This window comes from Amia ocellicauda, chromosome 12 (genome assembly GCF_036373705.1).
Source record: "Amia ocellicauda isolate fAmiCal2 chromosome 12, fAmiCal2.hap1, whole genome shotgun sequence".
In the NCBI taxonomy this organism is placed as follows: Eukaryota; Metazoa; Chordata; class Actinopteri; order Amiiformes; family Amiidae; genus Amia; species Amia ocellicauda.
Genome location: NC_089861.1, coordinates 13,107,297 through 13,133,445, shown reverse-complemented (window position 1 = coordinate 13,133,445; position 26,149 = coordinate 13,107,297). Strand labels below are relative to the sequence as shown.

The 26,149-nt window shown below is 37.5% G+C and overlaps 1 protein-coding gene across 5 annotated transcripts in view; it reads left to right on the top strand.

Moving 5' to 3' along the window:
• The first annotated feature begins 979 nt into the window (after positions 1-979).
• fam13a (family with sequence similarity 13 member A) overlaps positions 980-26,149 on the top strand; it is a 93,121-nt gene continuing 67,951 nt past the window's right edge. For 2 of the 5 annotated variants that reach the window (XM_066718382.1, XM_066718380.1), the window contains exons 1-4: positions 6,540-6,885; positions 9,713-9,922; positions 14,776-14,953; positions 21,266-21,413. In XM_066718382.1, coding sequence (XP_066574479.1) covers positions 6,639-6,885; positions 9,713-9,922; positions 14,776-14,953; positions 21,266-21,413 — 783 coding nt within the window. In that variant the 5' untranslated portion in view covers positions 6,540-6,638. Of the gene's footprint in view, positions 1,202-6,537; positions 6,886-9,712; positions 9,923-14,775; positions 14,954-21,265; positions 21,414-26,149 lie in introns of those variants that run through there. The other 3 variants (XM_066718379.1, XM_066718377.1, XM_066718381.1) reach the window with 3 other exon arrangements.

Below are 26,149 nucleotides of genomic sequence, written 5' to 3'. Positions count from 1 at the left end.
TTGTCATGTATGTCTTTGCATTTGTCCACTGGGTCAAAGACAAACTGAAGAGATTAATTAATGAAGCAGCAGTAAACATCTTTACCAAAATCAAAATTTACCTAAATAATCTCTGAATCACATTGTTGAAAGTGGTAATGGACTGAAAATCTGTTTTTGAAATCAATAATGCAAATAAAATCATTAAAAAAAAAAAACTACCAACTCTCATTTACCAGCTTGTGATAGGGTAACCTTGAACAAAACACAAACAAAAACTAATCACTTCTGTTGTTAATTATTTGAAATGCCAAGAGTAAGCAAACAAGTATGTTAAGGCATGCAATTGTGTGTGTGTGTGTGTGTGTGTGTGTGTGTGTGTGTGTGTGTGTGTGTGTGTGTAGCCATGTCTTGTAAAAGTCTAGACACAGGGTAAAGAACAGGAGCTGAGTGGAAAAAATGTAATGCACTTTGTCCCCAAACCCTGTCCCGTCTTTCTCTGTCCTGGGATCAGCTGGGGAGGTTTTTGTCATGCTACTTCCAACATTTACATAATAAAAGGTTGTGGGGGGTTGTTTGTGGTACAGTCATTTCCTTTCCTTCTCAGCACTACAGTATTAACATGGTGTGAATATGCAGTGCACATTATTATAAATTATAAGAAAAACGTTTTCTTGTTTTTTCTCTGCTACCTAGTATTTCAATTTTATAATATCCAAAGTGCCTTAAAAGAATAAACACATTGCTTAAAAAGTCATACATTCAATAAAATACAAAATTAAAAGTCATTTAAAATTCCTTTAAATGAACTCATTGTGAAGGCCTGTGGCCTCGGAAGCCATTCCTAGTTAATGACATCCTCTCAAGTCCTTTCAAAAGTTTTGCTCTGTGGATCACATGGTGCGCACAGTCGGCCAATCGCAGAGCAGAGCTCAGATTTCAGTCTGGAGACGGGCTCTGGTCTGTGACTGGAGCTGGAGCCAGAGGGGGAGGCTGTGAGTTACTGCAGTCTTACAGAGTTACACCGCACTTTTGGGGATTTCCTCCTGTTGGATGCCACCTTTCTTGTTCAAACTGTGTTCCCGCATGAGGCTAAAGTCGGGGATGTTTCTGGTTGGAGGTGCAAGGTTTTTCCCATGTTTTGGCTATTTCTGAGCCAGAAGCTTCATCACTTTTCTGCTGTCTTTTTGAAAGAATGGGGGCAGGAGCATTAGCCATCTGTGTAAGTAAAACCAGCCTGTCGTCCTTCTCCTTCCACACGGGGGAGGAAAAAAGGAAGAAAAGTCAAAGTCCTGTTGTGTTTTTTCTTCATCTTATAGAGTTGCTATGTGTCAAGGGAGTCATTGGGTGCTTTTTAAAGCTGTTACTCTTTCTCTGTTCAGAGTAGGTTCAAAGCCTGGTGCTGTCACTGTAGATGGGGCCTCATTATTTACATAAAGAAAGTAAGCAATGTAAAGTGATTTCGTTTTTTGCATACTTTTTTTTTTAGACTTGAACAAAGGCTAGACACTTTCTTTTTGTTCATGAACTGACTAAGCAAGTTAATGAGAAGGGTGAAAAACCAAAACTGTCGAAAACTACTAACTGTGACTCAATTAGACCACTGGCTTGACAACAAAACAAAGTATTCATGTTAAGGTTTAAAATAATGACAAGCCACATTTCCATTTCCTTATAATCTTGCTCTTTTTAAGATGGTATAATTTCCACCGCTGTTTATTTATGGAGTATATAATTATGTATTTATGCTTTCTTTGGAAATGATACTATACATACTTCTATTTTTTTAAACAACAGACTTTATCTTTGTTCATTTCCTTTCCTGGATTCAGGGGGTAGATCACTTAAAGTTAGTCTGTTATTCTTAACAAAGTGCATCTTGTATTTAGTTACTGGGCACTGAAATGCCTTTACTGTCGAGGTAGTCACTATTTTTTTGAGTGTACTTGAAATTATCCAGTTAAGTTCATGAAGTGCTTATGTCTGACTGCGATTAGTGCCACATGGAAATATCAATGCAGCTGTTGTGATGAGTTAAAGCTCTTCCTATGGACCTAGCAGTTGCTATCTGGGCCACCCACAGAGAGTGAGACACAGCATGCTGGAACTTGCTCAGACTTTAAACTGGAAGGATACAAGAGGGCTTTTCATAAGAAGGCAAAAATCTGTTTGCAGTCAGAAATGTGTGAATCGGAGGTTATCACCAACTTGAAGGTTTAAATCCGCAAAAACATCAGACAATACGAATGAAAATGTATATGGGTCCAGACTGAAGCACTCTAGGTTGATTGGCACAATGATTTCTTCCAGTTACAGAAAGTTCCTGTGATCAACCTTGCCAACTTTCTCCACAAGTTCATATGCGTAGTTGTTTTAGGTACACATCACATTCAGATTGTTACTTTATTTAAAACCAATACATAAAACATTCTGATAGTCAGTGGAATGTATTTTTCCTTTTCAAGCAAACTGAGGACTGAAGCAGTCTACATCTGTGCCTGTGACTCATTCCCTTCTTACCCAGGATCAAAAGCCTCTGGTAACGGTCTGTCTTTAAGAAGACTTTACTCATGCTTAAAACATACATAATCTATTTTCAAGTATGACATCATATCCCTGTAATGAAAGCTGAATGAAAGTTTGTATGCATCACAGAAGAAGAAGCAAAAACAACAGCTTGTATTTGTGTTAGTGCTGCCCAAACCCAGTCCTATCCCCTATCCAAAAGGTTTTATAACTAACCTTCAATCATCAATTTCTTAACACCTGGAACATTCTAATTGTGGTCAATTAATTATTATTGTAAGTGTTGTAAGGTTTTAACATGCAGGTCATTTGCTTTACAATGGTTTACAAAACATCTTGGTGCTTTGCTTTGTTTTCCTAACCTTTAGCATGGTTTCACTGTTGGTGTGCTACAGTAAACCGTGTAAGAGTATTTATGGTGTTCGAGAGAGTGGTGGCTGCTGAAGATTAATCTTTATCAATAGACAACATTTTCAAATACATAGTTTAAATAATCCTGGTCTAAACAAGTTTCAGTACAGGCATGTACACATATATATCCTGTGTATGTGTTAAGTGGGGCAGATGGATGGGACATCTGTTCAGTCAAAGATTTCAGAGGGTGAGGGCAGCTCAGACGGGCTGATCTTCTTTAGCAACTTTTCCATTGCAGTTAGAAGTAAATCTGACAACTTGAGGCTTACAAGGGAAGAAGCAGTACAATAATACATATACTTGACATGGTGGGTAGTCTAAATCTACAGCTTTTGAATTCAGGTAAGTAGGCCTATATCTATTTGGAATTTGTTATAGACCATTTGTCCTAGTGAACTTTGCACTGTATTGTCACCAGGCAACCTGATAATTATTTGTTCCATTGTACAGTATGTTTAAAAAACATTTACACTTGACACTTGACTGTTCCCTAGATACACATTGCATAGAGGAACTTGAAGCTCCATATGTTACTTTAGTTTCATTTTTACTATGGCATTCAAGTGCACCAGGAGACTGAATAACTTGATAATGGTATAAATATCTAAGGAATTAAAAAGTGCCTTAAAACCTTGTGAGAAATCATTAACATCAAACCTGATTGTTAGAATTATGCTATTATATACAAATATGTAATATCTAATTTAATGGAATTTACATATAACATTAACCACAAACATTACCAAGAAACTCCAAACACCACCAATAAGCATGATTAGCTGCAGGCTGGGAATAACGAGATAGAGAAACACATAAATGCATCTGAGAACAAACAAGGGTATGTGGCATCATTGAAAGAGTGAAGTTGTTAAACTGTCAGATAAAACATGTCTTAACAACTCTTAACAGGTTACCAATTCATGATGCACAGACACAGGTGCTAATTAGATGGCAAACACTCCCATGAAAAGCATGGTCAATTATTTGTGTGCTCAAATTGTTAATTTGCAGAGGCCATTGAAATAGCGCAATTAAAGAAGGGGCGTACTGAAACCTAATACTTGATGCAAATCCATATTTGCTGTGACCACCCTTTGCCTTCAAAACAGCATCAAGAGCGGTCACACCAAATATTTATTTGATGTAGATTTTTCTTCTGTTCACTCACTTTTCCATTTAGTTAATTGATAATTATAATTATGAACATGTCTATTTTTGAAAGCATTCTTACTTTACAGCATTTTTTCACACCTGCCTAAAACGTTTGCACAGTACTGTATATACTGTATCAATTCTTACAAATATTCTGGGAAATCTGGCACATGTTTAAAGTAAATGATTTACTTGTTTAACGTCAACAACATGAATACCAAGGTAATTGGTATTATTATCACTAGATGGCACTAATATCCTTCAGTTATGAAACATTAATGATACTCTCTCTCATCTTGATATCTTATGTAATACTAACAACGCAGTAAGATTGAAATGAATTACTTCAAAGGAAAAGATATCAGAAATCCAAATCCAATATTTTATTTTGTATATTCAGACTCATTCAAAATACACTTTGTGATTTGTTAATATAGACATGACAATATGTATTGTTTGGACTGTCTAAACTAAACAAAATAGCACTTTGTCATTGTTCTACATATGTCTCAGATCATCTAGACTGTTTAGAGAATTAATGTTGAGTGTTTTATCCTACATTTACAAAGTTCTGACAAATCTGATCATATTTTAATTGTGTTAAAATGCAATGCTTATAATGTTACAAACAAAGAAAGCATTACTGGGGTTAGGTGTAACACCTACTGCTGCAGAGTGTAACACTTACACCTCACCGTTTACAACCTGACCCTAAAGACTGTTACAACCCTCCCATCCACCCTACCTGAGACACAGGGAAAGAGTGAGTCTGCATAAACTAAATCATCACATGTTGATCAGTAGGCCTACTCTAATAAACAGCTCAAGTTGCACATATAGAAAAACGCCCCCGCTTTTCTCATAATGGAAACTTTCACTTACATAAGACGAAAATATTATTTTTACAATATATTACAATTTTATTTAATAATGAACATGTGTCTCTTGTAGTTGGGCCTAAATAAGTTTGCATATTAGGGCCCACAGGTGCAGGATTTGTTTAACACACAAAATGAAAACCCTGTAAATATTTCAGGTCTTATGTGTTTGCAATGAATGTAAATATATCAGATGTGGTGTATAAATGCAAGAACAAAACATTTTTTTTAAAAAAAAGGTCCTAATGTCAAAACCTAACCTATATCATAGACCTCTTTGACTAAGGTACCCATGACCGAAGTATTGCTTTTGATTAGCACTGAACTCGCAAAAGGAAAATTGTCCCACAGCAGTTTTTGTAACTTGCATTCCATTGTGGATGGACTGTTCACTGCCAGACAATCCTTTTTGGTATAATTAGTGACAGAGCAGTGGGAATATGGGAAAAGCATTCCCGGGCTCTTTTGGTTGGTCAAAGATGCGGTAATTAATGGAAACTTCATGTCAGTTTGTAAAGTGATGGCTATGTGACAAGTGCCCTCTCTGGTCCCTTTGAAGGATGTGTATAATTGAAGGGAACTGTCAGATGTAAACACAGCTGCCTATGGTGTGTTTTGGTGGGTGGTTTTATCTTTTTCACTTATTTAGCTACAGATGTCTTGGCAGCTTTTTAGTCAAAAATGTTTACACATAGAAACATTTGGAAGACACATTCGGAGTTGGTTCTCTGAAACCTGTGTTCAGATGATATTACAGATGACTTACAAATGTTACAATATATCACTATTTTTTTTTTTACATTTTACTCATTTATACAGCTGGGCATTTACTGGAGCAATCTAGGTAAAGGACCTTGTTCAAGGGTACAACAGCAGTGTCCCCCACCTGGGATTAATGGTAGGACTATCTCTGTACATGATGTATCTACATCTACATTTCCAGAGGATTTGATTTAGATAGAACAGCTTATCAACCAAAACCTGCAGCCACTGAAAATGACACCGGGGTTCCATGGCAACAGCGAGCCAAGCTTTACCCGGCGGGCTTTCACCTTTGCCACCCTCTGGCTAATGGTAAGCCACCCTCCACAAGCACCTGGCAAAGACTGGCACTCTGGGCAGAGGTTTTCACAGCTATACCAGTCTGGGAGCCTCAACCTCCTGCCTCAATGTCCAAATCTATGCTTCAAAAAGAAATTAAGCTAGAGGACGATGTTTGAAAGTAGTGCTCATTGCAACAAAGCTGAATTCATTCCTCAGGTGTTTACACTGCTCAGCTGCTACTACATGGGTTGGCCCTTTCAGCATGTTTTATAGCACAAGCATCTAGGCATGTGCTGTTTGCAGGATTGTGCCTCTATTGAAAACTAGTCTGCATTTTTTCCCTGTGCAGGCTTCCATGTCCATTACAAATCTAGCTATGAGTCAGAGAGACACTGCAGACTCTCACGCTCCTGCCTGAAAGCCTTAGATCAAATCTTCTTTCTGCACTGGTTACTGTAGTGACACATGAGCACATAGTAACCAGGTCCTGTTTTAGTTACAGGTACACAGTTCACTTCCCCAACCCTTCCAGCCAGGAAATTTGCTCTCTACTGAGAAGTCTACAAGAGTGGAGCCTCAAGCTAGAAACCTGGACGTCCTGTGCAATCTCTAGATCTGATCTGCATGTCTAACAAATAGGGAAGGATGAATCCCACTGTGGTCACTGTGCTTGATTGTACCTCCTTTCTCTGCTCCCTTAAGCACAACAGGACAGCGGTGCGGATCAAGGAGGACATGAAGAAGATTGTGCAGTTGCCGCTCCTCAAGCAGAAAGATCCCAACTTGTGGAAGGTGTTTGGCGTCTCTCTCCTGGAGCTTGAGCAGCAGGGCCGCGTGAAAGAGGGGATTCCCGGGGTGGTGAGGAGCATGGTGGAATACATAAAGGAGCACGGTAGGTACCTTACCCACAGTTTGAGTTCCATTTGAGTTCCTTTAAGAATCAGCCCATCTTAAATTTTGTCCAGAAATGGCTTTTACATGCTGTATACTGCAACCAACAGTTTAATCAAAACTGCATCTGAGCATCAATTTGAAGTGTGCTGAATTACAATGACTTTAAGTTGAAAATTACAATTTTAAATACCTGTGGCTGAGTTTTATCTTCTCTTTATTCTTAAGAGACAGTTAATTTCAATTTACAAAACAAAATCTTTTTGACCTGTTGTATGAATTCCTGTCTGTTAAAAATAAATGTTTCTGATTTAATGCGTCCCAAAAATGAGTCACGCTGACTTTCCACCTTGTACTATTTTTGTGTTTGTTTCTGGATTCTGGAAATAACTGGTCAAAGTTAAGCTGGTTCTGTTTCAGTTAAATGCTGCCAAACTGAAAAAATCGTGTTATTGTGTTATATCAATTGGATTTGATTCTCACAAATATAAAGTAAAGTAAAGTAAAATAAAATAAAAATAATGTATCCCCTAAAAAGAGTACTTGGGTGTCATTTTTTAAACACTGAATGTTTCCATGTAGAATAAAAGGATTTTGTACAAACTAATCTTCAGTAGAGAATATTAATTTCTGGCTATAAGTCAAGAAGCAATGAATGTTGACATTTTAGCCTCAATTTTTAAAGAAATCTGGCTTTAATGTCAGGTTTAATGTCAGTTAATATCAGTTCACTTAAAATATCCACTCAAATGCTTTAAAACAAAGTCCTAGAGGAGAACACTGCTTTGATTTACTATAAGATTTTTCAAAACGAAACCATTTAATACACAAATATGTAATAATTGACCATTGTTTTTTCATTCCATTCTCCATTTGGTTTTGGTTTTCATGCCAACATCTGAAAATGGCAAATCAGGATAGAGTGAGGAACGGGCAACAGCCATGAATGGCTTCAACAGCTACATGGTTGTCTAGACCTCAGGATCATCCAGAGAAATGTTCTGGCCATAGTGTGCAGCCAACCTCCCTAGTTATTCACCTACAATGGACTTATCAGGTTATAATTTAAAGCATCATGTAAAAGCTGTTGAGCTGTGGCCTTGAATTGAGGAACAGCAGGGTTTAATTGAACAGGTTTGAATTCTTGCATTTATTCTGCCTAAGTAACTGGGGCATTTTCTTCTATCACAGTTTGCTAGTGAAAGCTTACTCTTTGGGTAGTATGGGTTTTGTAACATGGTTTCCCCAGGGGATATAATGTTCTATATCAAAACCTCATTGGATTAGCAAAATAGCTTTTGATGGGTATTTAAAGTCACTTATCTATAAAAATTGCATAAGAATTTAAATTATTCACAGTCTGAGTGATTTTCCCCATTTGCCACAAATATTATCCACAAGCAATTGGAGCTGTTTTTTAAACAAAGTTATACCAACTATTTCTAGAAATGAAATCTATAAATCAAATCAGTTTTCAAATTAACAGTGATATTTATTGACATATTAAAAAACACAATATATAAAGTTGATTTGCAGGGAAATATTTCAGATTACTGTAAAAACATTGAATTGCAGGAGAGGCATTTAACTAAAAACAGTCTCCTTTTGACATATGATCAATCAATTGAGGGTTGAGCTGGGACACAGAACAGAAGATGCCCCTTATGAAAAAGAAGTACAGTTAAGTACACTTTAAGTAAATTTCAGTTTACTGTACGCACCAAGTATACCACATCATAATTATACCTAACTGTTTACTTCCAGCTCTTTTCTGAAGGATCCTCCCAACAGCCTACTGTTGCAGTCTCCGAATTAGAAAGGGTATAGGAATAAGATTTATAAGCCCTGGTTAGATTTAGAAAGCTGGATTTTAAAAGTGTACATAAGAGCAAAACACCATTGACTTGAACTACACCAAGGTATATTATTTAAAATCAAGCCCGGGGTGACTGAATACAGGGGTACCAGTGATGGTCATCAAATTAAAGGATGGAAGCATCGCATTGTGTTAATTTTGAAACCTAAAGAAACACCAAGTAAGCAAGCTGAGAGGGCACTCATTTTAGTGTTGTATTTTATTAAATTAGAGAATTGTGTATTAGTTTAAAAATAGGTGACAGTGACCTGAAGAGGGGGAAAAATCGATGGTTCCATTAAATGTGTATCCGCCTCAGTGAAAACTGTTGTATTGAAATGTTCAAAACCTGAATTTGCAAAGTTGTGTCACTAGATGGCAATGTTCCATTTTGAATCTCTATATGTTGCCATTTCCTTCCCATAGCAAGCATCCTACAATCTTATTGTTGCTTCCGTTTTGAGAAGCCATTGTAGAAATTATACAAAAACTGCATGTTGTAGCTGTGTATTGTTTGAACAATGCAGGGTAATTTGATCTACTTTAATCAGTCATTATTCATGGTCAATAGCCTTGTCTACAGTGACCAGACAAGCCTCCTAATTAGACAGTGAAACTGAAGCCCAACAGGAAAAATATTGTCAGCACTGTGAGAGAGGAATGATGTACTAGCAGACTAAATTGCCCAACCCTGTTAATAAAAATGTCCCTATAGCAACCACTTGGAGAAGTTCACCCATACCCTACAGTCAGAGCTCTTTGAATAATTAATGGAATAGTTTACAAAGGAAATAGACTCCTAAACAATACAGAAAAAGCATTATTTTCACCCCAAAGAGGGCCCATAAGAGGGATCTTACTACTGGTGACATTGGTGTCTATTTAACTCTCCACCCTGAGCTCATGCGATCGCCCAGTGCTTTGTGTAGCCTCTTCTCAGCATCTGCCTCCCGTCTTTCTCTTTTTCCGGCAGGGCTGCAGACAGAAGGCTTGTTCAGGGTGAACGGGAACGTGAAAGTGGTGGAGCGGCTGCGTCTACGGTTCGAGAGCGAGGAACGGGTCGACCTCCTTCAGGAAGCTGACATCTGCTCGGTCGCGAGCCTCCTGAAGCAGTATCTCAGGGATCTGCCTGAGGGCGTGATTACTTCCACTGTGCAGCCTGCACTGTTAACCCTCTACCAGGGTGAGTGGCCTCCTGTGGCAAGGAGGTCTTTGAAATGTGCCTACTTGCAACAACTGGCATCAAGTTGATAACGGCCATTTCCTGGGCCATTAACTTGCTCTTCCTCGCAATAGACCAATGGGCCGAGGGGGATGAATATATAATGAGTTTTAATTAGATAAATCTTGTCACTGACGAGGCACAGTCACAGGGCAGGGTTCATAAGAAGCAAACTACATGCATTAAGAAGCGGTCTTTGGCCAGGACCTGCTGTGAACTCCATTTCCATTTTATGATCATCTGGTTACATATCAGTCAAGGGAAGAAGCTGCAAGACGTTGCATTTTTCATGAATTGCTGATGTTCTAGGGGACACTGTGAAACATAGCTATTGTTGGTGTGGAATCTATTAATAGATTTACTGGAACATTCTACTGACCTAAATGCAAAATTCTGCATTAATGATTTATCAGACAGTGGTGTAACTACCATACAGTGTGCAGCAAACGGTAAATATGGTGCAATGGATGTCAACCATTACATTCAGACTTAAACCTGGGATTCAGGGCACCTATAAAGGGCTTATATATATCTTACTGCAACAGCACTATATCGTCAGGCTAGATATTTATACAGCGTGACCTGAATCTTCCCATGCTGTGCAGATGCGTCTAAATATTATGCGCAGATGGAGCACCTTGTGTGCCAGGAAAGATTCAAATGACCTTCTCTCTTGCTATAGGTGTTGGATTTCGCTATTTGTTGAAAAAAAGTACTTATTACTTTGCACTGCGCATGGCCATATTGCTGTACAGGCAGTCAAAAAATACATTTCTATGTTTAACTTGCTGTCTGCAATGAGGCATCAGCAGTTGACAGAGCTGCTATTCCTGCAGCCTGCATGCAAATTGCCCCTAAAGTAATTGCCAATCTTATGATTATTTCCTGCCATTTTATTTCAAGCAGATACAGATGCTGTTTACCATAAAATGGTGATATCAATATAAGGGAACTAGGATTGGGAGAAACCAGCATATAACACCTCCCATATATAATATTATAAATGTAGAAAGCTGGCATAGTTAAGTAGATAGACATTTCACACATTCCGCTTGATGTTCAAATGGGGCAAGCTAAGAAGATGGGTACTAAGTGATTCATAAAGTTCATGCTGTAGATGGTGCCACGCTAAAGTGGGTGACTCAAATAATGACGGGGAACCCAATTTTTCTCATGGTGTTTTGGTTTTCCGTTTCAAGAAATGTGTTGCGAATGCGATGCAGTTCTGTTTGAGGATGGGAAACCAAATGCAAATGAATTAGGGGTGTTTTAAGGTAGGTTTAAACTAGGTAAATGTCATCCCTGCAGAAATTTCCCGAGACCCAAGTTTGCAACTGAAAACAGACTATCCCCCCGTGCTATTCTATATACATTGTGTAATAATTGCATGCTCCAAAACATCTGTAATAACTTTCATTCTATTGTCAAAAATCTCACCTCATTTATTTCATGTTTACTTCGTAGTGGTATTCTATTCCAGCATGAAAGAAAAATGTGCTTCCAATTGTCATTTCCACACTATCATGCTCGGGAAAGCATCAATACTGTCACAGTGACATCGTGCTGCTTTTGTTTTGCTAGAAGAGAGTGAAATCCATTACACTCATGTCATGCACTATGCTTTTATGTTTTAATGGGGCAATATGGCATGTTTCTCACACACACACACATCAGAAAAGCTTTTTTTTTTTCTGCTGCATACGTTGAAAGAGTCCACGACACTGCCCAAAAAATAAAACAGTGCATGAGAGGAAAACCTTTAAAAGGAGTGGGATGAGCATGAACCTTTTACTAAAAAATAAATAAAACAGAAATAAAGGCATTAAGTATGTGAATACAATAGTCACCTATGTAAACAGCATATGGGCGGGTATCAAACAATCAGTAATACCTAAAACCACATTCAAGTCTTTCAATAAACTCATTTTAAAAGCTTTATATAAATTGCATCATTTTTCTACTTTCTGCACTTTAAAGTCTATAGATTAAATGATTTGGTTACGCAACCATAAATTACAGCAGATTTTAATTTCACCACAACAACAAAAAAGTTGTCAGCAGGATAGCAATGATGAGTTGATTTCATTAAAGATCTTCCCACTGAACTGGAAAATGACAATGTGTCTTTGTTTATTGGCATGCATCTTGCAAACTGTGAGTTCAGTCCAGGAATAATGAGACCTTGTCATTCCCTTATGCAAAAGCAGTCGACAGAAACGTGAAGGAAATTGTGTTTGCATTATTTAATCTTATTTACACTAGGCATTCCAACCTTATTCATACCCAGGCAAACTTGTCTTGACATGCCAGCAGTTTAAGAAGACGGCCTGTAGGTTCCAGAGAAAAGAACAAAGTCCACCTAATGTTAGTCGGCGTCTTTGCCCTTGTAACAGGGCCCATATTGTATGAGCTTGTTATGGTGATGTCATCGCTCTCTGAACTTGCCAGCTGAATTTGCCAACATGCAGAGATCTCCCTTGAAAAGTCAGTTGAGTTGTTGTTGTTTTAGTACCTTGAAAGGTACTTTTTCATGTGCGGTTTGAAAACGTCTTGCCTTTACTTTCCACATCTAGTGAAAGTGATGTCCCATTGGATTTCCTCCATCGACAGGGCCCTCCCTCTGAACTTCTCCAGTGAACGCACCGGATGTTAATCTCTCTCTGGTTTCCCCCACTTACACTCAGTGGAGCTTTGCCTCAGTCTCCTTGCTGGCACTTATTACTTAATCCACTTCATCCCCTGAGATCTCTGCTTCACCTTTGGTCCTCTACCTGCTGTCAGGTGACTATTCATCTGAGCAGCTGTCAGGCCTGAGGAACATCTGGGTGTTACCTCACATCAAGAACTTTAGAAAGGTTTAAAGCTAGAATTGTTCAGAAGAACAGAGATGGCAGCTTGACTAATACAACAACTAATTTGTACATAGATAATAATGGACCAATTCATTATAATGCTTAAATAAAAGGAACGTCCAAAATGCAGGAGAATACAATTCCATCAATAATGTAAAATAACAACTCCTACATTGCATACAAATGTATGGAATATTCCAGACTGTTTCTTTTATCGTTTCTTTTTATCATTATTTTGTTTAGATGATAAGCAACATCAATCAAAAACTCTAATTGAAGTTCATTCAATGGAACATTTCAAGGCAGTTTTGGAAATATTGTCATCTTACTGGTTTCTTCTTTGAGCCTGATGGCCAGGGGCTTCTTGATTTTTTCACAGCTGACATTGGTTTTGACAAGTGAAGAAACCCTCTTGAATTGACAAAAACGGCAGCGCAGGAGTTGTGTTGCAAATGGTAAAGAAGTCTTTTAATCAGGCCGGCCCGGAAGAAAACGAGAGTGAACTTGTGTTCAAACAACTTTCTTACAGATCTCTTCCGGGTTTGCATTTTTATACAGTTCTAAACAAAAGGTGACTAATGTCCAGTCAGCAGAGGGCAGTGTCCCGGATGTGCATGTCGATTGGCTCGGTCCTTGCTTCTCTACTTCCTCTGGAGTGTAGGGTTACCAAACACCGGGGGTGACGTCACAGTTTCCTCTGCAAAGCATTCTGGGATGCACAAAGGACTGTGGGGGAGAGAGTGGTTCGATGTGTTTTGCACGTGGAACCAGACAAAGAGAAAAGTCGCTGTGCAGGGGGAGGGAAGAGTTGTTCCACATGTTTTACACGTGTAACCAGAAAAGTGGGGAGAGAGACAGACAGACAGAACTATACAACAACAACATTTTATATATTCCATTCAAGGAAATATATATACATATTCATATACATTTGAATATTTATGCAGAGCTGATATGTCATTTATTGTATTTAAATTTGACAAGACCTCAGGTCTTTCAACACATAAGCATTGAACTCAGTATGTGAACCATATGTGACCATTGCTCTACATAAATGATGAATTACATTTAAACTGAAAAAAAAGGAAGTGGGATGATGCTTTCTAAAGATATTTGAGTGATCTTCTTGTCAGACATTTGAATCAAGCTGGAGAACTGAAAGAGCTTGTGACTGGAATACTGTAAGCCTAGAGACAGAATACACAGAATACAGAATTGTAAAGAGAATGACAACATCTTCATAGAGCAACTCGATGGCAGGAGTACTTATCTCTGTTCCCTACTTTATGCTTGCAATATTGTTTTTATTTTTTGGATCTCGGGGGGGATGGTTCAGCCAGCCTGATAACTCTTGTCAAACTGCAATATGATGAAATAGCGGTGGGTTTATTTCCTGATAAAAATCGACTTATAATATAATATAATACTACTATAAGAATGTTTAATTATTATAGTATAGAATAGGTAGACAGTTTCTCTCTGTGTATTCTTTCACTGAAGTATATGGCCTATATGGCTTAGTTGTCCATAGGAACACTTTAATTAATGCCCATGTTTTGAAAGCATGCCAAGACCATATAGTAACATATAGTAACATATAGTAACAAAAATGCCATTTGTGAATTTGTTAAGACATAAATCTTAAAGCTGTAGACTTCTGCATGTGTAAGGAGACTCGTGATATATGTATCGTGTTACTGTGACGTGGTTGCTCTCTGAATGTAGTGTACAAAATCCCTCACACCATGGTCTTTTGGCCTAGCAGGTATGTCGCTCTGTGGGTGGCGCCGCGCAGCGCTCAGAGGTGTGCCTGAAACACAGCAGGTTGAATTCGAGCACTATGCTACACACACTAATTAATTTTTCACACCTGTGTTCTGCACATGATCGGATTGCGATGCATCATACTTGCCGTTTGAATAGCAGAAATGTTTTATTCCTGTCTTTCGTCTTCCGTCACAGAGTGCAATGAGGATCAATTACTTCCATCTCTGAAGGAGTTACTACAGCAGCTTCCGGACATCCATTACCGCCTCCTGAAGTACCTGTGTCATTTTCTGACCCAAGTGGAGAAACAACACAAGGACAATCGAATGACCGCTTTCAACCTTGCCACAGTGTTTGGACCAAATATTTTTCAGTAAGTAAAAAATCTAACAATTGAAAAACAATCATGGTAAAATGTTGTTACTTCGGCAGGTACAGTTCAACACTTATTTTCCCAATTAATAATTGATTTTGTAAAAATATAAATGTGTATATCAACAGGGTTATTTCTGAAAATCCTGAAGTGCCCTCATGTCATAGTTTTCATCTGACCAGGCATTTTTCATGTTTTGCAATTCTGTACAAGTTAGACCTTTTAAAACAGTCTGATATATGTCTGCTGCTGTGTAAAATGTGTTAAACACTCATTTAATTAAACCACATGCTGTAGAAAAACAGTGTGTTGATGGTGTAGAATTGCGGGAGATCAAATGCTTAGACTACTTTTTAGATAATTAAAATGTACCCCAGTAATCTTGGCTTTATTTATTCAATAATTTATTTCATTATGTTTGTGCTTCCTATTTTAAGGTGCTTTGCAATTTTACTATTATTATTACAGTTGAAGGCACAGATTTTGCTTAATAATTAATAAATTAACTCATAAACTAAATTGGTTGCTACATCTATGCATCCCTGTAAGCTATAAAACATTAAAATGACCAAACAAAGTTGCTTCTTTGTATCTTCATGTCTTGATTGAGCTGTAGATTATAGTTTGTTAGAATTTTGTTAGATATGTTTTGTCTGTAAACACAAGTGAGCAAGTCACATTAATCTGATGCAGCACATCGATTGACTTTAACTTTACAGGTCAGTTTACAAGTCAATAAACTATCTGTTGAAAACTAATTTGACGCTAAGGGCTGAATTAAAAAAAAAAAAAAAAAAGACGTTGACCAGCTAATCACAATCTATAAACTTGTACATCATTGCAGTTTTTTTATAAGTAGTAGAGAGTGGAATCTGACAAAAAAATAAGCTGTTGCTGATCCCAGCCTAAACATTTATTGTTTCAAATTGTATTTCAGTTGTAGCACAAAGCCCAGTATGGCTATATTTACTAATGAGCAAAGTTGTATAACTTTGTCTGACTGGACATGTAGTCATTAATAAATCAGTTGAACCCACAACCCGCATGCATTCTGCTGATGCCATGAGACTGAATGGCTTCTGTGGGGCTTGCTTGGACCGAGACCGAGCAAACCTGATTGTTTTGCGAAAACACTACATCTTCTCTCCCATGTTTGTTTTAATTAAATGAATATCGAAATGTGTTTCAATTATAAAAGAGACTCATGCATAGTAATGTGCTCCTTTTCAAATTTTGACCCTCTAATCAGGTTAATGAAAAACAAGTGAGAAGTGTTCACTGAATCCTTTTAATATCACACATTGCATTGATCTGACAATTGCAAAACAAACACGTTGCCAAGCAGCTTTGCTTTCGTTGCATCGTTTATTATGTGGCACTTGAAAGGGCATGTTTCTTTTTGTTACACGTTTTGTTGGCATTGACACAAATTGATTACATTTTCCTCTTAAATAGAAACAAATTAGTGTGTTTTATTCATTGCATTTTCAATTTTGAGGGATGTTCACTGAGAAACTAATGGATGCAACATGATTTGCAAAGTATTCAGTATTTAAGTATTGTTATGCAAATAACATTGTCCCTGCTGACAGTCTGCTTGCCAGGTAACATTAACAGTTCCTGTTTCAAATAGCCACAGTCACAATCAGTTGCTTCTGGATTTCATATCTTCTGACTAATTATCCCTTTTCTTGTAGAAGAAAAGCATGACAAGGTGAACCTGTGCTTCTTTTCTAATGTAATTGGCAAACTCTCTTGCCACATTAGTAGAAAGTTCCAGCTGGCAGCTCCTGTTAGATTTTTAGATTTAGTAGCAGATGAACTTGCAGGTCAGATATTTATTTTACTGTGCTCTACTATGGGCTCTGGAAGAGCACTTTAGAGCCCTTAATTTTTTAATCCAGGACAGAGACTTAAAGGGACCAAGAGATGCTTCCAAGTCTGATACACTTTCAGTAGAGCTATAACAAGCCAAGGCTCTTTTAAGAAATGAAAAAGATACACTGGGTTATTCTGGTCCAGGATACTGTTGCGGAGGTCAACATAAAACGATAATTCAAGCTGTGATGTTTATTTCTGTCTCTTCCTGCCCAGATCTAAACTATGAAGCTCAGGTGCCTCTTTAACATATTACAAAGTTTCAATTAGGCCCCATTTCTTTTGACACCTGTCCTTGCTGAAAGTTAGCATTTGCATCTTTCTGGCAGAATAAGGCATTATTTTGAAGCAGTCCTGATAGGTGGGATACACAAACCTGAGGCCAAATGACCTTTTGTCTTGCTGCTACTTCTACAAGCAGCAGCAGTTCATCTCTGTATGTGCTTAGTAACCTTTAGATTGGAATGAGTTCAATCCCACAATGAGTCTTAGCAGTCAGTTCTGCAGCAGGTCTGCTCTTGTGGTTTGTGGGTTTGCTACCTGTTTACAGTGATGAAAATCCTCCCTTTGACATTGGATCCTGCCTGCAGGTGGCATTACATTTTTTCTGTGTCTGTCCACTTTCTTTACAGTGTGACTGAAGAGCCATTCGGGGCTGTAGAGCTGCTTGGCAGTGGGCTCCAGGCAGAGATTTCTCATACAGCATTCATGTATTGTTTTGTCTTGGTGTGTCTTGGTTGTAGATGTGTAACAGCCATTGAATGCGCCTTCCCTTCAATAGGAAAGAGGAGGAGGGAGTGCGTCTTGCCTGATAAATTGATGTTTTAGGTCTCTTACATTTTAAATATCCTGATTACTGTGTCTATAGTGGATGTTTATAGAGGAGTCAGCTATCTGATTGAGAAAAGGAAGATATTAGTAACCAAGATAGTAGAGGTAAGAAGCAACAAATCCATGCTCTTCCCCAGTCTTTTCAGCGTGTTTTAGGATTCCAGGCATTTGACCGTAGTTTTTTTTTTTATTGGCATTGTATTGTCTTCAGATTACATAAGTCTTGGCAATAGATTTGATTTAAATCTTAAAAAGGAGCGTAACAGTTGTCTATCAGAATGTCCCAATTAGTATTTGGTAAGTGACATGGATGAAACGGTAGATGGCACTGCTACCTCTTTTCATGTAACTTAAACCCATGTCCCAACACACTCAGCCCATGTCTAGACTGTGAGCAACACCCGTAAAGATTTCATCAGACGCTTTAAAACGATAATGTTGCTAACCCTATTAGGATCATCCAATTACAGGTACATACAATCTGACTTACATAAACACTTTTTTATTCTGATTTCAATCTTAGTTCCAATTCTGTTTCAAGCCCCACCCCTCTAAAAATATCTTTTCGTGACTTTGCTTGACTTATCAGAAAGCCCAGTACATTCTTTATGAATGTAAAACTTGCCCTTCCTGAAAGTATTGAAAGAGACGACAGTTGGATTAATTTAGAATATGTTTTAAAATACGCATTTTCTTTAACTTCCTTTAGAATGTATATTTTTGTAAATCACTGTATAATTAGAATGGTTGCATGTGTGAGTGTCGTCTCAAGGTAATTTCCTGTGATGCTTTCAGTACTTTCAGCTAGAGCAAGTGTTGATCGCTTCCAAATGACAAATAAATCATTTGAGGATCCTGATAACAATATTGGTGTGTTTTTTATTAACCCATTAATTACTTTAAAAAACTTCTAAACCAGAAATGGTCTTACTGTTTATATCAATGAATGCCAAGAGTTGGTAAATCTGGCAGCCTGGACTTTGGCCACATAAGCCCTGTGCAAGAGTAGCTACATGACCCTACATTGTCTGTTAGGGCAGGAAAAATCCTTGGCCAGACCAGCAGCCTCAACTCCCTGCACACGTGCAAATAACCACGTACGGGCATGGGAGTTGAATTGGGCTGGTTCCACATGGTCTAGATCTCTTTCAAGAAGTTCAGGAACATAGGCAGGGAGCACTGATGTTTCTGCCCCCTGTTGCTATGTAGAGAAATGCTGCAAGAAAGGGGGTTACAGCAAGAACACACACAGCACATATTATTATTATTATTATTATTATTATTATTATTATTATTATTATTATTATTACATTAAATTATTGCATTTTAAACAAAGAGATAATGTGTACAAATAAAAACATAATGTAAGCTATGGTGGTGGAGCCCTGCACCTAAGCACAGAATTATACATTTTAAAAGACACCACAATCCAGTATCTGCAGCCAAGAAAGGGGCATTCTGCGGCTTGTCAATCCTAAAGAGAGTGGCCCATGATTTTTTCGAGAGAGTTTTCAAAGGAGATGCATAAAGCAATGTAAAGCGAAGCATTACTCGCATACAGACGGGTAAGTATAGTTTGTGTGCTGTCTAGAGGGAGTGCTAATCTGAGTGACAGCACACAGGCTTATTGGCAGCTTTGTTATGAGTTTTCAGCTTTTCCCATGGCATGCAGCAATAGCCCATAGTCCCTTTGTGAGCTATTTTTGACTTGAAACATAATGCTGCATTACATAACTGGCTTCCCAAAATTAGCTCTCTTCAGGCAGATGTAAGGCAGATAAATATTTCAGGCTGGTGTTTCAAGCAGAGTACAAAAAGCATACCTCTCTTTTCTACTTTAACTTTCTAATCTGCTTCAAGCCAGTAGTTTTGTATCATTGTTTGGTTGTGTTCAGTTTGTCTGCCAGGTTTCCCTTTGCTTTCCTTTTGCTTGGGATGGGTGTGTGAATGCTCAAGTCAATTTATGAATGAATTTCAAATTGTCTTTTGCTTGTGAGGCCCTAAAGAGATTTTTTGTTTTGTCATATTGAAACTAACAACTGAAGGACCCTGATAACCAGCAACTATCTGATCACAGTTGGCAGAAATATTGTTTTGTTTTACTTACTGCTTAGTTTCAGGAGGGAAGTCATTGAGGTTGAAGTTTATTGGCCGGATTTATGAGAACCAAAAACAGCTTTTACAACTATTTATCAGTCATCTGATTTAGTTTAGATAACATCCAGTTTTATGGTGTGTGAGTTGTACTTGTTGTACTCAACTTAAAAACTGCCTTACTGTTTATATAATTACATTACAGATATATTGTCCACGGCTAATATAAACTGTAAGAGATTATACATAAAATAATATAACCTACTAAGTGTTTAATTAAAAAGATCAGATGGTATGTAGGATGTTTTGTGTGTTTTAACTGGTAAAAGTCACAAATGAAGTAATCAATCTTTACTAAATGAAGGCATATGCTAGTCCATAGCGAGTAGTTTTATGGAATATATAATAATCATTTATAACAATTAATGTTACCCATAAACACAAATAGCAGATTAGCCCTGACATGCAACTTTTAATAAGGCATATTTGTAGATTCATAAAGTAAATGGAACTATTTAGACAAATCTGACTGTCTGCTGTTTTTTTTTTTTTTTTTTTTTTTTTTTTTCTTTCTAGCAAGGTTATTGATTATGTCTTTAAATGCAGAACAGCATTTTTTTTAAACATACCTAGAAATAATAAGCTGTAGTAAAATGATGCAAGTAATAAATGATAGGAAGATGTACACAGACATCATGGAATATATTTTAATATACTTGCTGTATTACATTTGTGTTTTATTTGGGGATATATATATATTTTTTTTTATGCAACCATATCACCAAGCCTTTAAAGTGATCGTTTATATAGCTGAAGTGAACTGTGAGTTTTGGCTAATAGTGATTTTTGTCACAGGAGTCTCTGAAATACAACAGTTTCTATCTATGTTTTACTGTGCGCTTCAAATCCACTCCCTGAGAGCCACAAATCCAGCAGGTTTTATGTGTCTCTTTAAATTGTCATCTGAACTGAGGAAATGTGTTAAATTTGTTTCAGTGAATAAGTGATTTGAAAAGTTGAAGTAGAATGAAGACACTGAGGACCCCATTTGAAGCACACTGTAATATGCCACAAAAAATGTATACATGTTGAAACCCTCTGGCTGGTTGTGATTGCCCAATACTGGCCTTTCAATTGTAGATAATTAATTAGAAATTCAACAGGTCTGCAGTCTTTGGTTTAAGAAGTCCATAAACTGACAATCAATTGTTGTTGTCTGATTAGGTAACAGATTTCAGTAACAAGCCATTCACCAATGTTTTCCCATCCTTGCAGTCACATAGGAATTTTGATGTGTTTCTTATCTTTTAAACTGATATAATCTCCATGTCCATTTTCTTATTATTTCTGAGGGTTGTGGGAAATTTAGAATATCTAAGCCAAAATTAACCAACAGATGAGCAAACTCTTATTGTACTGCAATTCAAGAAATCGCATAAAGAATATAAGATCAAATTTGAAATTGTTTTACCAAGGATTACTCAAACTGATTTTTTCTTTTTGTTCCAGTGTATCTGCTGGGTTTGAAGGTATGCAGGAACAGGACCTTTGCAATAAAGTAATGGTTAAACTGATACAAGACTACATTGCTATTTTCGAGACAGAAGCTATTCCCGAAGAGCCCAAAAAGGAGCATCCTAAAGTAATTGCAGTCAAAGTGAGTATTAAAAGCAAATGTATATTGTGGCACCATGGGGGTTGGACATGATGTCTCTCCCATTCTCTCTCTCTCTCTCTGTCCCCCATATATACAGTACTATATATGCATGATTAAGGTGACGATGATGATGATTAACAGTGAGCTTAATCAGAAATGTTTTTGGAAGTATTGAAGCCAGTGGAGATGAGTCTTAATCAGCTCTCCATCTACTCATCAGATTCCTCCATAGTGAGGCCCATTCTATAATCATAAAAACCTAATCTCATAAGAGTACCTAATTGCTGATCAGCATAGTCAGACATGCCCTCAGAGACCAGTCTTGAAGATTACTTTGTATATTAAGCAATGTACTACTGGTTCAGTGCAGGTTGTCTCTTGAAGCTGCAGTATGTGTGCCCCTGTCTTACTAAGTATTTATCCATAGCAATGGCTGGTCATTCATGCGTACCGCCTTTATATTCAGATTTACAAATTGATGCTGTCTGCTATGGGGAATCTTTCGCCCTAGATTAGAAGGCAGATCTGTTATTTGGTCTTGATTAAGTGTTCTACAGGCTTAACATTCCAAGACTGCTTTGGAAATGGAGAACTGTGGAATGTGTTCTTATACCAGGAAAAAAAAATCTCGAGTTCCTCCAAAATGAATACCAGGGAACAGTTCCTGGTAAAAGCAAAACGACACAAATAAGATCAAACGCAAAACAAGGATATAGCCAATGTTACATATGATGGACTTAAACTGAAACTTAAATTTGTTAAAGTAATTTAAAACAGTTCTCCAATGGTTATACTATTGATGTACTTTTCTTTGCTATGGTTTTTCATGGTATACTACAATAAATGTTAGTAAGACCATGTTTTTATTAAATAATTGTATGTATTGTGGCACTGTAGGTGGTTGACCACCATGGTGGGAAGTTTTAATAGGCGGGGCGATGATTTATTAGTGTGTGTCGAGAGGGATCTGTGTAGCAGGTGTTTGGATTAGGCTAAAGAGGAGCTGGGGTTTTGTTTGTTTTGTGTATGGCTTTATTTTGAACACAATAAATAATTGTCTCTGCACCATTCCCTACTTTGTGTTTTCCTAATTTTCCGATTATTCGCAAATGGAAGAAACACAAAATAACTGTCAGTCTCCCTCGGTCTTGGGCTCCATGCAAGATCTCACCTCGTGGAGTTTCAATGATCATGAGAACGGTGAGGAATCAGCCCAGAACTACACGGGAGGATCTTGTTAAAGATCTCAAGGCAGCTGGGACCATAGTCACCAAGAAAACAATTGGTAACACACGACACCGTGAAGGACTGAAATCCTGCAGCGGCCGCAAGGCCCCCCTGCTCAAGAAAGCACATGGACAGGCCCGTCTGAAGTTTGCCAATGAACATCTGAATGATTCAGAGGAGAACTGGGTGAAAGTGTTGTGGTCAGATGAGACCAAAATCGAGCTCTTTGGCATCAACTTAACTCACCATGTTTGGAGGAGGAGAAATGCTGCCTATGACCCCAAGAACACCATCCCTACCGTCAAACATGGAGGTGGAAACATTGTGCTTTGGGGGTATTTTTCTGCTAAGGGGACAGGACAACTGCACCGCATCAAAGGGACGATGGACGGGGCCATGTACCGTCAAATCTTGGGTGAGAACCTCCTTCCCTCAGCCAGGGCATTGAAAATGGGTCGTGGATGGGTATTCCAGCATGACAATGACCCAAAACACACAGCCAAGGCAACAAAGGAGTGGCTCAAGAAGAAGCACATTAAGGTCCTGGAGTGGCCTAGCCAGTCTCCAGACCTTAATCCCATAGAAAATCTGTGGAGGGAGCTGAAGGTTCGAGTTGCCAAACGTCACCCTGGAAACCTTAATGACTTGGAGAGGATCTGCAAAGAGGAGTGGGACAAAATCCCTCCTGAGATGTGTGCAAACCTGGTGGCCAACTACAAGAAACGTCTGACCTCTGTGATTGCCAACAAGTACTAAGTCGAAGGGGTCAAATACTTATTTCCCTCATTAACATGCAAATCAATTTATAACTTTTTTGAAGTGCATTTTTCTGGATTTTTTTGTTGTTATTCTGTCTCTCACTGTTAAAATACACCTACCATTAAAATTATAGACTGATCATTTCTTTGTGAGTGGGCAAACGTACAAAATCAGCAGGGGATCAAATACTTTTTTTCCTCACTGTATATATATGCATGTGTGTATGCATGTATGTGTATATTATAGCAAATAGTACAATATGTGTGCTTCTGCCAGACATTGCAATTAGGCCTGCTAGCATTTTCCACATTTATTCTTAGCAACACTACTTGGCCAGTACATTTCTCTTCTGCTGACAGAAAAAAGGAAATCAATTAACAGCTGAATTAACTTTAATGAGTCTCTGTTTTGTCCACACACACACACAGGCACACACACACAAGTGGCAAGCTGCCTTACTGGTTCATTACATCCATAGATTAATTGCTCTACTCTAAAGCAACCAATTACAATATTAGTAGCATTCTATTTGAAGCATAATCGGTCCTTTTTTTATATATATATCTTCAGACAGGATGTATTAATTTTACTTCATTGTGAAGTGACTCATTAAAGTGACAGCAAAGGTATCAGTTTTCTTTATTGAAAGGTGATTTGTTTCTCTACATTTGAATATATACTGTTTTTAAACTAAACTTCTTTATCAATTGTAGCTTTTTTGTTGGAGGGTTCAAAAGTTTATACACTATACCTATTCAGTTCTGTCAAATTGGAATCTTTACAGCTTTCTTTAGGCCCAATCTGTGTTTAACAACTTGAATATATATATATATATATATATATATATATATATATATATACTGCCCTTTATATATATATTTACATTGTAATACATTGCTGCTGTAATACATTCTGAAGTTACAGAGGAGAGATCATTGCATGCTTTTGTTCTCCTACCAACACACTCTTATCAGTTTCATTTTGAAAGCCATGTCAGAGTTCATTTGGCTTGTGCTGTGTCCTTGTAGGGTTTTTTATGCATTTGTTTTTGAGTTTTATGGTGAAACAAACATGCTGGCAAATACAGTCATGCTTTATCGATTTTTGTGACTAATAATGATTTCAATTATGGTTGCTTTACAAGGTCCATTAACCCTTCCATTAAGCACGTTTTAAGCTCAACATGTCTTCAGGTTACCTATAACATGCTTGGTAATGATACCCTCTGTATAAAACTGCAATAGCCACCTTTGGAACTCAGTCAGAACAGTTTGTGGCAGGTTGTGAGTGTTGTGCAGGCAGTTGTGTGCCCATTGTGATGAAGATTTTCAGTCTAAATGATGAATTACGTGTACTGCATTTTCCCTGTGACCTGTTCACTAAAGAATGCAAACCACAACATCAAAGATTTCTCCATGAACACACTCGGCTTGAGTTCCCATATTGGATTCTCACAATACAAAATTATTAATTATAACATTATGAAAAGGAGGAAAAAAATCACAATGCTCATCTGTGTATATCAATATCGCATTACATAACAGGGTGATGGAAATGTTGTGAAAGGGTGTAGTCCTTCTGTGGCTAGTGTGGGCCAAGCACTGAATTGCAGAGTCCTCTTTCTCTCTCCATTTCCTAATCTTTGATCCCAGATTCATAGAATGAGACTAATAGTAATCTAATAGAGGTACAATTTTTGAATGCAAATATAATGATCACACTTTCAATAATTTAACTATATCTTTCTTTATTTAATCTTTTGACAGAGGCGGCTTATAAGGTTTACAAATTACAATATAATCAGTAAACAATACTATATTTACAACATTACCCTCTATTACACTGTGCTTATGATTAGGATACATATTTACAAGTCTCACAAACACTGCAGATGTGCTTTACAAATAGGGAGTATTGAAACTTAAGCTGGCCCGGTGGGTGGAAAAAATATGTAAATGATTTGAAGATATTTTAGTTCTTTAGTTTGCAATCTTGTATGTGTTGTACTTTTTTTTTTTTTTTCTTGTTTTTAAACTAGTCAATATCCTCTGAGGTTTTAAGGTCACATCCTTACAGATAAATGTGGCTTATTTTTTCTTTGCAGGGTCTGAGGTTGATATTTGTTGCACTATATTGTGCACAGTCTCCTTTGACTGTTCATGTTTAGAGAGACTGAATCTGTTCTGTTCAAGTTGTGCTGTAAGAATGACTGGTAATTCCTTAGTTTTTACCCTGCAAACACCACCAAATCACAGGACTATGTGATTGCTTTAAAGTTATTTGACAGCATATACTATAAACTATAAAGTTTAATCTGTATGTCAGATGTTGAATGCCACTGGCCTCAGCAGTTTAACTGAGATTCTATCAGAACTTTACTGTGTGTAGCTGCAGGATGTAACCAAGAAACAATTCCTTCATTAGGCTTTAAAACATTTAGTAACATATACACTTCAATGAACAGTGGGATATTGTGTTGCATTTAAAGAGTAAGAAGTAACATACAAAAACAAATAACTTATTAGTATTTCTCTATCGAAACTGTCAAAAACTGTGTTGAGACCTATAATAAACTATCCAGGCATGTTTCTGATGCTGAGTCTTCAAAAAAAATCTGAATAAAATTCAGGAATTGATTCATTACAGGAAAACAAACATGCCTATAAGTGGCCTATTATATTGTTAGGTTCTTATCATAGTATTAAGGCTAAAGTGAACATGACTGACTGGAGAAACATGTCCTTCTCTTA